The 11,613-nt window shown below is 38.7% G+C and overlaps 1 protein-coding gene across 7 annotated transcripts in view; it reads right to left on the bottom strand.

Moving 5' to 3' along the window:
* The window catches only part of ppp1r12a (protein phosphatase 1, regulatory subunit 12A), a 53,082-nt gene extending 45,976 nt beyond the window's left edge, over nucleotides 1–7,106 (bottom strand). For 4 of the 7 annotated variants that reach the window (XM_079454489.1, XM_079454487.1, XM_079454488.1 and 1 more), the window contains exon 1: nucleotides 6,782–7,106. In XM_079454489.1, the coding sequence (XP_079310615.1) occupies nucleotides 6,782–7,018 (237 nt within the window). In that variant the 5' untranslated portion in view covers nucleotides 7,019–7,106. The remainder of the gene's footprint in view (nucleotides 1–6,781) is intronic. The other 3 variants (XM_079454485.1, XM_079454490.1, XM_079454491.1) reach the window with 1 other exon arrangement.
* Between the last annotated feature and the right edge of the window lie 4,507 nt (nucleotides 7,107–11,613).

An 11,613-nucleotide genomic window follows, 5' to 3' on the forward strand; every position in this document is an offset into this window, starting at 1 on the left:
TTTGACATTCAATCGTTTGGAGTCCATTGAAGTTCACTACATGGAGAAAAATCCTGGAATGTATTAATAATAAACCTTCATTTATTTTCGACTAACGAAAAAAGAACATCTTGGATTACATGGGGGTGACTAAATTATCATGAAAACTTATTTTGTAAGAGAACTTTTTTTTTTGACGAAAAATGAAAATTCTGCCATTAATTACTCACTCTCAAGTAGTTTAACATATTTAAGACCGCAAATTAAGGGTAGTTTTGAAAGCATTCTTACTCGTCATATTGCAACTCAACCAATCTTCAAATTGCTGAAAGTGCGTAACTTGCTTAATAAGATTTATATAATGAGACGAGGATACTTTTTGTTTGCAAACAAACAACGACTATATTAAAAAACATCCTTGTTTGAGTATTCGTTACCAACGTGCGTTCCCAAGAGCCACACGACAGTGCACAATGCAGCGTCGCTCGATGCATGCGCGTTCTGACGTAGAGCCTGTGTTGTCAGAACACGGCATGCGTCAAGCGATGCTGACACCGGAGTCAGAAGGCTTCAAAAACTACCTTAGTTCGCGTTTTGGGAAAATACAGATTATACAGAATTAAAATTTTTCATCAGAATAACCGTATCAGATTTTGAGTCTCCTGCGCACGCAAGTTAGTTATTATAAATTTAGACACGCGGCAGGTGCATGCAAATAGGGAGCGACGTATTTTCCTAGGTGCCGCATTAAGACGGAAATAGTTCAACTTTTCAGAGTGCCGCACGGTGGGTCATTTGACTAGAGAGAGCCGCTTTCTTCCAAATATCTTCCTTTGTGTTCATCAGAACAAAGACATTTATAAAGGTCCCCCTTTAAGGGACGGCCTTAAATCCTTTTATTTTCTTCAAAGATTGAGCACACAGCAGCACAGCTCCCGGTTTCCCAGGCTAATTTAAGGTTCATTTAAGTCCAAATTACCCTGTCCTGATTTTAGATTTTAGGCCACGATTTAATCCATTGCGCGATCAATGCGCCTCTTAAAGATTCCTTTGATAACATAGCTAAGGTGTTTGTGTAAAAGTATATTGAATGGAACTGACAACCAGTCCAAAATTAACTTTCAGCCACACCTGCCAATGGCGGCCAGTCTAAGAAATCCAACACATGTCGCTAAATTGTCAAGACTTCTTGTGAAGATAGTGATCAATCTTTTGTTTTATTCTGATAGATCAACACATAAAACAAAAAATATGTTTCTATTTCTATTTAAACTAAATTTGTTATAAGACTGTTTTAACTGACTACTATGAGAGTAAGTGGGCAACTTTTCACCAAAATCTATTTTTACTCACATGTGTTAAATTTGGACTATGCTGACAGCACAGTTTACAATGTCTCAGTTTTTTTTTTCATTGGTAGAACGAAAGACAAAAAGCATAAAAGGTTGGTTGCAGGTGTGTTTCCATTCTCACACACTTCCTGGGGATTAAAGCGCCACAAGAATCACTGGGCTTTCTACGCTGACTCACATCATGAAGAAAATAACGACCTCTCCTGAACAAAAGTTCATCACAAACAATCCCAAGCAGTCTTTCTTTTAGTGATACAAGCACTGCCATGCCAACTGGGCGGCTCAGACACAGCTGAGAATCTTGGGATAGGCATACTGTGCAAATTATTCTAAACAGAGGTTTTTACGGCGGGATAAACTTCACGCTGTTGCAGTTTTCATTTGACAATACACCACTTTTCAAGTCACGCAAGTCTCACCTTGAGGTAAATAGTCAAATTATCATGCCATCTTTGTACATCAACTTTTCGTAACAAAAGAAATGCAACACTCATCTAGAAAATACCGTATGCCACATATACCTCACAATGACACATTGACAAATGAATGAAACAATGCGCAAACTATTGTTTTACCTAATTGGCTCCTCAATTATGCATTATCATGTTTGTCTTACTACCGCAATGTAATGCCAAGATAAAATGGTGTGACCGGGAAGGTGGTGGTTCTTTTGGTGGGGGTGTATTTTAAGTGACAGCTGAGGAATTCTGAGTCTGCCATGGTTTCCAATAAGAGACACGACAGGAATGCAAGCACAAGACAACACAGCCGAAACCCTTCACACCCGACACTGCATGTCTTCACCTACCTACCTTACTCAAAACCACCCGAACCCTGACCTCACCGGTGACAGCACTGCTGTTCCGCGAATTCCACCAATGCTGTAAATGACTCAAACGTTGCAGTACGCTTTGACATCAGACAGACTTTCTGCGTAGGTAGATCACAAATTCTAAAGAAACTGAACCTTTAAAACACACAGCCATGGAAAATGTGAAGGAAGACTCCAACGCTTCAGACCTCAGGCAAAATCTGCTGTCTCTCACCTCTATTTGCATACTGCCTGTGCAAACCCATTCAGCTCCTTAACAGAAATTATAACAAATCACAAAAATGTGAAAGATGCTGAAAAGACACATTTACTCAACCCCATTCCAAACCAGTGTGACTAACTATTATCTGCAGTAGGGATGCACCGATACCGATACCAGTATCTGTATCGGGCCCGATAACAAACTCATGTACTCGAAAAAATTCCCCGATGCCTCACGTGACGTAATTGACAGAACGTTCCAGTGCACACAGAGACACCTGCCGTAGCAGACACAATGTCATAGTCTTCACACCTAAATCGCGCTATTTGTGTGTAGTTGGACGCTTGAACATTTTGAGTTTATTCGCTTCATTCGCGCGTGGAATTCGCGTCATGGGAGGGGTTTCTGGCAGGCGGCTCCAGTCTTGTTGCGAAATGGCGGACATGGATTTTGTTGATCAGGTAGCTGCGCATAATGTGGTATGGAAGGCTGAAGATAGACGTAGACTCGTTTGGCGTCGTGTCTGGGTCCAGAGGCGCAGTTCTTCATAGGCGCAGTCCTTCATCGTTGTTTCAGATTTCTGCCTCCGCTTGCTATGTCATAATCACTTCCCTACTAGAGCAAGCTCCTGATTGGTTAACGCGGCGCTAATTTTCGGCAAAATTCAGATTTTTCAACTCGCACGAATAACGCGAACGCTCAATTTGCGCCGCCTCATTCGCGTGAATCGCACCGCAAGTAGGTCTATCGCGTCTTTGCATTGACTTAACATGTAAATCACTCTCTCTTAACGCTTCATTCGCGCTTAACAGTGTGGAAATATTTCAAAATCAATGATGACGACCCACGCATGGCAATCTGCATGCTTATGTCCTTGGTTTTGCCCTTCTGAGGTTATTGGACACTGTGAATTTTGGCTTTGAAAAGTTTTGATAAGCACATAAGATTGATTTATTTTTTCATAATATGAGTTGAAGTTGTTAAAAATAAAGATGCTGATATGTTCATTAGTCTCATTGTGTTGTTCTTAGAAAATTGCCACAAACAAAAAAAATCTAGCATCGGTGTTGGTATCGGTGAGTACCAGGGAAAAAGTATCGTTATCGGACTCGATCCTTAAAAAGTGGTATCGGTGCATCCCTAATCTGCAGAACACAAACAAAAGGTACTTCAAAGAGCTGTTAAACAAACAACACTGACCACCACTGACTACCATTGTTTGATACAAAACCACAGAGACCTTTTTCTAAATATCTTCTTTTGTGCTCCACAGAATAGAAAGTCATACACAGGTTTTGAATAAGATTAAGGTCTTTTCAAATAATTCTTTACACAATGTGAACATGCAAAAGTCACTATAAGCCCATTTCAGGTTTCTTAACTACAAAGTCAAGCACTGCAGAATGTGGGTTAGCTGGGTGCTAAAGTTAGCGTTCTTGTACTCGCCTGCAGGACAGTCTACACGTGATATTTATAACCCTGCATCCATACTGCTACAATAGTCACTAGAACCAGCACACCATGTCCCTCCCTAGATAAACACAGGAGTGCGCTGAAGGTGAGGTTCCCTGTCATGCCAAACATAAATGGTCATGCATAAAGCTTTCTAGATTTAGCATGTGACATGACGGTTATGTTGGGAGAGCTCGGAGCAAGCAAACGACTGACTTCAAATTATTTACAACTTCTTTTGACATCTGTGTGTAAACATATTTATATGTATAACATATGTCTCAAATTTGACATCCTACACGATTATAAGCCAGCGCTCAGGTCAGATGTATAGAAATAGGAACAGGAATGTTTGTGCACCGTCAACCTTTTATTGAAAGGTTGCATGGCATTTAAACTGAGAACATTATAAAAGAGTAATAACTCATTCTGAAGATGTCAAACACCGAAGCACCTACTCAAGAGGAAATCTTGAAGTAATGCCGTGGTTTTCACGGGTTCATATCTGTAAAGACCCAGTCGAGGCACAAGGCGCATGCATGAAACCATTTCCTTCCTCATATTCTGATAAGTGGCCGTTAAACTATTGTCATGTCAGTAGCAGCTAACATATGTTTGCTTGAGCAAATGCGTGTCCATACGGGATCGGACCCTTCAGATCAGTGGGTTTAGTTTTGCCTGAGCCCCCAAATATAACAACGGACATCAAGGGACCCAAACACATACCCAAAATAGGATGCAATAGGATACAAATTACGATGAACTGCAGAGGTCCAACCATACACAAAGAAGTTAACGTAACACTACTAGAAATTAGTTTTCTAAACATTGAACCTCTTGAACCCTTGATTGTTAGTCATAAGTCGTTTTATGTACCTATTTGCATGGGTTTAGCTGTGGTACTTACTTTAATGGTGGGTGTGTCTGTTGTCTGGTTGTGGGCAATACCGAAGGTCATGTTCTCTGGATGCGTGTGTGTGATTATGTAATTATGTATTTAATTTAAAAAAAACAATGAATAAGGTGAGCAGGATACTAATGCGACAATGTCTAATTCTGAGCAATTTATAGAATTCAGACTTCATTTCATTTTGGGCTGGATGGTAAAACCAACAACTGTTTTACACAGAATATAATAAATCGAATTTCCAAAACAATTAAGCATCAAGACATTACAACCACAATCTGCACAAAGTAAAGCGATATTCCATGATGCGTAATAATACCAGGGAAATGCGAATGTACTGTACATTCTCAGGGAAAACTATTAAAATAGGGGTTACAAGTTGAAATGTGCACATCAACAACAAAGTACACAAAAAGTGTACACGTTTTAATATTCTGTTGTCACAGCTGTAGCGGTTTAAGAATGTATAGGAATAGTATAACTTAAGCACCCGGTAGACTTTTTCAGTCCCGAAATGACAAAGCTTGAAACGAATCTGAACCATTTTCGATGAACCCATTGCCCACTGGTAGTCACGTGCAGAAGTCTCTTCATGCTCACATGTCCACATATATAAACACGGACACCAGACCCAACAGAGAAAGAAGCTTCGGCGGTCATGGTTAGAGTTGCATCCAAATTCTTTCCTCCCCCTGCCTGAACACCAGCCCAAAAAAAGGCAAGTGTTTTAAACCCTCGCCAGTGAAGACAACCTCCTGCAGTCACACACGGCAACATAAACTCTCAAATGGCTATCACAAACTTGCCAGTAGCTCTAAACCATTACACTTTTTGTGTGTGCATTTTATAAATAATTTCAGGATATTAATGTAGTAGTGGTTAATAAACACGATGGAATTAATGCTGTTTTATTGCATTGCCTTAGGGGCTTTTTCAATAAGTTTATCCCAACATCCGAATGTAAACAAACACAGCTGTAAATATATATACGTACTGGGGACAAAATACAGTCTAGCTAACTAGGTACATAAATAACACACCAGGTAAATCAAACAAAGCACATTCGTTTAGCCACAGAAACTTTTATAATGCATATGGACAAAAAAAATGTATTCTAACAGACTGGAAGTACATTCGTTTTCGGCTCCCTGAAACCATTAGTGATGTGCATTAGTGTCAACGCTTATAAGAGAGAAAACAAACCAAAGTGACTCTTCTTTTGCGGAAGTTTATGGTCAATGGAAGATAATACCATCTAAAATAGGTGGTGTACAAAAGCACACCCTCTAAAATGTCATCATAGTGTCGTTTTAACAAACTTAGACTTTCTGACGGTGCGTGAGGTCACGCTCCACAGACATGACGTCAAATATTCTGAAACTGACATGATATACATCTTTACTGTATTATGCCTTATGTTCTGCCACGTTTTAAAGCCTATTTTGAAATCACAAAATACAATTATACAACACATTCAATGAACCGCATAGATATTTACGTGTGCGTCTAAGTTTGTTCGATCTTTGCGATCTCGCACTGAAGGACTTTCCTATGCAAACTCCCACATAGAAAACATAACGTTACATCACAACGTCTTTTGACACACGAATAAACTGCAACTCGTCATAAGACAACAACGCCTTCCCGCGTACATAGATATATACACTGTGCGTCGTTCGCAGTGTATTTTAACGGAACTGAACTGCCACTATGATGATCATACTGATCTGACCGTGAGCTGAGCGGCTAGCTGGCTAAAGCGGCAGCTAACACGCATACACACCCGAAAATCAGACAGACAGCTTCCTTCCTGCCCACTCGGATACACACACATACGTGCACTCCACCATCATCGATCCACCATAATTTGCATTCAACGCAAACATACAGGAACTCCCATTTCAATCAGAGCCCGTTTAGCTTCGGCGGCTACATGGTTTCGCAAAACGGCCCGACGATGTTGATGAAGATCTGTCCGGCTAAGTAAACACACATTACGCCAGCGACTTCCCCATACTCGTTTCCGTGCACAACAGCTCCCGATCGGCCGCTCTTACCTGATGCAGGGCGGTGAGTCCATCTACATTGGCGTAGTCGATGTCAGCGCCGCGCTCGAGCAGTCGCAGCACCTCCTCCGTATCGCCGCTCGAGCAGGCGGCCAAAAACACGGCGCCATCGTCGAACTTCACCTTCGTCTTCTTCTTTTTCAGTAGGGGCGGCTCCTGGTCCGTCTCCGAGCCTATCCAGCGCTTTAACTGTTCGTTCCGTTTCTGCTTGGCGTCCGCCATCTTCATCCCCTCTAGCCTGGCGCTTCTTGTCGCTCTCCGATGGAAGATATACTTTATACTGGCAATAACCCACACAGCGCGTTGGTGTGTGGGAGGGGACAAAACGGGAGGGTGGTTAGGCTCAAAAAACGTATCGGTCCATACGCCGAGATCTCGCGAGAGGAGGCGACGTCATCCCAGGAGCTGCAACATAACGTCATTTGTTTATAGGGCGTCACAGTAGGCCTACTTTACACAGCGTCGGAAAATGAGATAAAGCGGCAAAACTACTAAAGAAAATCATGTGCACACACATTTCTTTAATGTACATGATTCTCAATGATTGGTTAATGATTTTTACGCAATTCAAAACTTTGTGCTTCAAATTACGTAATCTTCGCAGAGGAAGTTTACTTAGGACATGCATGCAATAGAAAACATGCAGGCATATGTCTTCGATATGGCATTTGTAAACACAGTGAAAACATTCACAGTGACGAAAAAAAACAATGTCATCATATCACATTTTAATAACAGTATTGAAATATTTATGTGGTGGTACTGTGTTGACATCAAACTGTAATTCCAATGTAGCCTACTAAATGATCTGCATATTAATGTATAGACACGTCATTTCGAGCTACTAAAAATAAATACCATGTAATTTCCATCAAATAAAATGTCCTATGCTATACAATGTTTAAATATAACTTTACACTATAGTATTTAATGATGTTATTCCATTTTCTTTTCGGCTTATAAGGCTCATCTCAACTTAACCGACTGACTGTAACAGACATTATTGTCACTAATAATAATTATTAATCTTCCGTTACATGGTGATATGGACATTTACTAATAAACTGCAACTTTGAGTGACAGCTGCTTGTAATAACAGAACACAATCTGCACAATCTAATTACTAGAATGAGCATTTTACCCCTGAAAGGCTTTCAGAAGCATGCTTATCTGAGTTGACAGGAACCTTTAGGCTGGGGTGGTCCGCTCTGATGGACCGGTAAAAAATATGCTCTTACTTTTTGCACTGTGCTGCTTTATTATTGTTGGCAGAAGCCCATGTTCATGTGGTTTTTACCGGCTGCGGTGAGCTGGCAGAACTCATGTCATGTCTCTTACTAACTATAATCATGATGAGGTTTATAAAAGGCAATAAGTAAATGCAATAAATGTCGATTTAATTGCCCGGTTAATTTGACGGGAAACTATCCAGGTGTGTGTGATATTAACACTAACATATCTATTTTTAAAATGATACACAAACCTTTTAACTGTACGGTTATGGATGTGACATTTTCAGTTTAGGCTTGAAATATACATTCAGAAAATTAATTTCTGATATATTGAGTCATCTCTTCTTTATTTTTGTATTAATTTCAAAACACAAGAACAGTATAGAGGACAGGACTTTGATCACAGAGAAAAAAACAAGGAAGAAAAAGCAAACTAAAAAAGTAAAAAAATAATAACATACACCAAAGATATATTTTTGCTTGTTATACACACAAAAGACAAAACATGGAAATTATAATCATCCAAAAAGATTGACAATAATAGGTTCTTACCCAAAATATCAGTATGTGCACAAGTTTTCTATTTTAAAAGAAAGAAAAGGGATGCGTTATGGATGTGAGCAAAAAGGTTGCACGTTTTTCAGCGCCAACAGACTTAATGGGTTTTCTGTGAATTTAAATGTGCTAACCAAAAGCACTAATATCCAACAAATTAAGAAAGGGATGGCTCTTTATGGAACATAAAATAGTTACTATATTTAAATTGGATTTGGTGCGTTATGGATGTGACAATTCTGTTATGCATGTGACAATTCACTTATCTGTATATGGATGCTTTAAAAACACACAAAAACCCCACATGCTCTATACAGTACAAAAATCCAGCCCATCTTCCAGTCACTTGGACTGTTCAAAACAGGAATCTTGGGTGAATGGATTTCAGCACAGTCAGTCCATGAATCAGCTCCTGGCGTGCTCTTTGTGTATGTGTGTAGATCTTTACAGTTGATTATAAAATCATTTCGGGGCCAGAAACTGGGGCCAATATAGTATACTCTCAGAGAGCTAGATAAATCAGCTTCCTTTGATTTACGGTCACACTAAAATCAACTGACTATTGGAAAATGATAAAGTACCTGTTACACTTAATCATGCAATATTTGTTCTAGTGTAACACGTGAACAAGCATGCAGACCATTTTTTATTTTCATCATATACACAAATTTAGGGCAAAATTATGCAACTAAATATTCTTTCCAATAAACTGTCCAGCAGGCCAATCCGGCAGATTTTAACGAAAGGATGGAAATTGGACTCTATGTTCAAGACTGTGTTGATCCATCTGGGGTTGCCCACATTGCCAATGTTGGATTTTGATCTTTGTTCAAAAATGTAATTCATCCTAAATGTAGTCTTACCCTAAGGTGACTCGCCCACCGACTCTAGGTAGGCACTTATTGGCTAGAATAAGGCAACTCCTTTATTCGATGTTGAGGCTATACAATAGTTACCTTGCAAGTCCTGTATTTATCTTACAGTGATCGTGTTTCCTCACCGAACTCATTTGCCCCTTCTAACAAATGTATGGACTTTACTTACATAATAGCCTTGTTAGTTAGCAGTACCTAAGCATTTTGCTTGACTAGTACTGTGTGTGCATTGGATTGGATTGTTTACTATTGTATTGACTCACAGCATTAATCAAACTGACAACAAGGGCAAACAAGGCAAGTAAAACTTCAAAATGCAAACAGTTCACATCAGTATAAAGAGAGTTATGTGCTGACCCAAATTATTATTTGCATATTGCCTGCTTCCCAGTACTGAGGGTCATAAATAAGTGTACAAAATAGGGCACAATATACTGTATTAATTTGAAGGTAGTTTTCCACATACATTTTTACAGTTGTTTTACCTGTATTTTACATTTCGTACTGCATTAAATTACCTTTTAAATGTCCGTAAAATAAAGGTAAATGTACTGTTAATTTTAGGCTTTGCTGAATACACGGAAAACTCTCTTCAATTCTTGCATTCAGCATTCCCATTCACAGATGCTGTTGAGCTTTTTCATTACAAAGCCCGAGCGCATTGGAAAGACGGTCTCATCGCTCTTTGTTTAGCAGTCAGCTGTGTTCTGTGCTCACCTCTCTGTCACTTTGCTAAGACTCTGAAACTATGCAGCCATGGGTATGAGGTGTTGAATGGGGTTCTTGATGGTTTCCTCAAAGCTGATGTAATGATTTGAAAACCTCAACTAATTTTGAGTCTATCCGAGTTGTCACGTCCACATGAAAATAAACATATTTCGAGAGAAAGATCAAAATCATAGATCTGTCTCTAGAAACAAATAACTTTAATAACTTTTCTTCTAGACATTAATAAGAGCATATTGAAACCCCTACATCTCATATATATGTCTTGAGAAAAAGATTCAGAAATCTCACAAATGTATCCATCAGAGGTTTATAAGAGGTCTCTGGTCAGATTTGCCAGTTCTTTGATCAAAATTAAATTAAATTTAAGATTCAATATAACCTCAACATTTTTTATCAAATTGACCCAAATCCAGATTATTCTATTTACGCACAATCTATGTCGATTTTACAGCTCTATGCTCTTAAAGTGATAGATCACCCAAAAATGTCATTCATTCGGGTGTCAATATTTACTCAGCCTCTTGTAATTTAAAACCGTTATGACTTTCTGTCGTCTACAGAACACAAAAGAAGATTTTCTGAAGAAAGTTGGTAACCGGACAGCACTGGCCCCCACAAAACCATGGCAAGTCAATCGGTGTCAGTTAACATTCTTCAAAATATCTTCTTTTTTGTTCTGCAGAGGAAAGAAAGTCAAACAGGTTTGAAATGACAAGATGCTGAGTAAAAAAATACAGAACTTTAATTGTTTCAATACATTGTAAATAATTAATATATACAAACATATACTATAATATTCAAAATAATTGTATACATGTGAAGAGATAAGTCTGTTTTTAAAAATCTTTGTTTTTTCATGTTTTTTTTGTGTAAGTGTTTGTAATTATTATTAAAAGCAAAACAACCCAACTGCAGTGCACAACAAAAAATCATCAAAACATGATTTTAAACATTTTTTAAAACAAAGTTGTCTGTATTTACAAATTAAGTCTTCGTTTGAATGAAACTGCATCAACTCTAAGCTATAAAAAGCATCCTCTGAGCAATTTCTTTCTGAGCAATGTTTAATTTGTATGGATTTGAAATGCAATTTTTTTAAGCATCTAACAGTGCATGTAAAGCGTACATTTAATCAGTTTGTGTGCTTCCGAGGATCGAGCCCATGACTGTGGCATTCTTATCTTCATGTTCTACTAGTTGAGCTACAGGAGCCTTCACCTAATCCTCTCCGAATGACATCCTTGTATTTCACATGCCTTGTAAAAGCCATGACTTAAGACTAAACAATTACTAAAGAATTGTATTTGTTAGGCCAAACAACATGTGTATTAGGTGCTTTCCAAATGTTGAGTATATGTTGATCGAAGTTTAAACACCACGGTACATTCATTTCAGAAAGTTTAATAGTGCAAAGTTTAATCAGACGAGACAA

This window comes from Barbatula barbatula, assembly GCF_947034865.1.
Source record: "Barbatula barbatula genome assembly, chromosome: 4".
Taxonomy (NCBI): domain Eukaryota; kingdom Metazoa; phylum Chordata; class Actinopteri; order Cypriniformes; family Nemacheilidae; genus Barbatula; species Barbatula barbatula.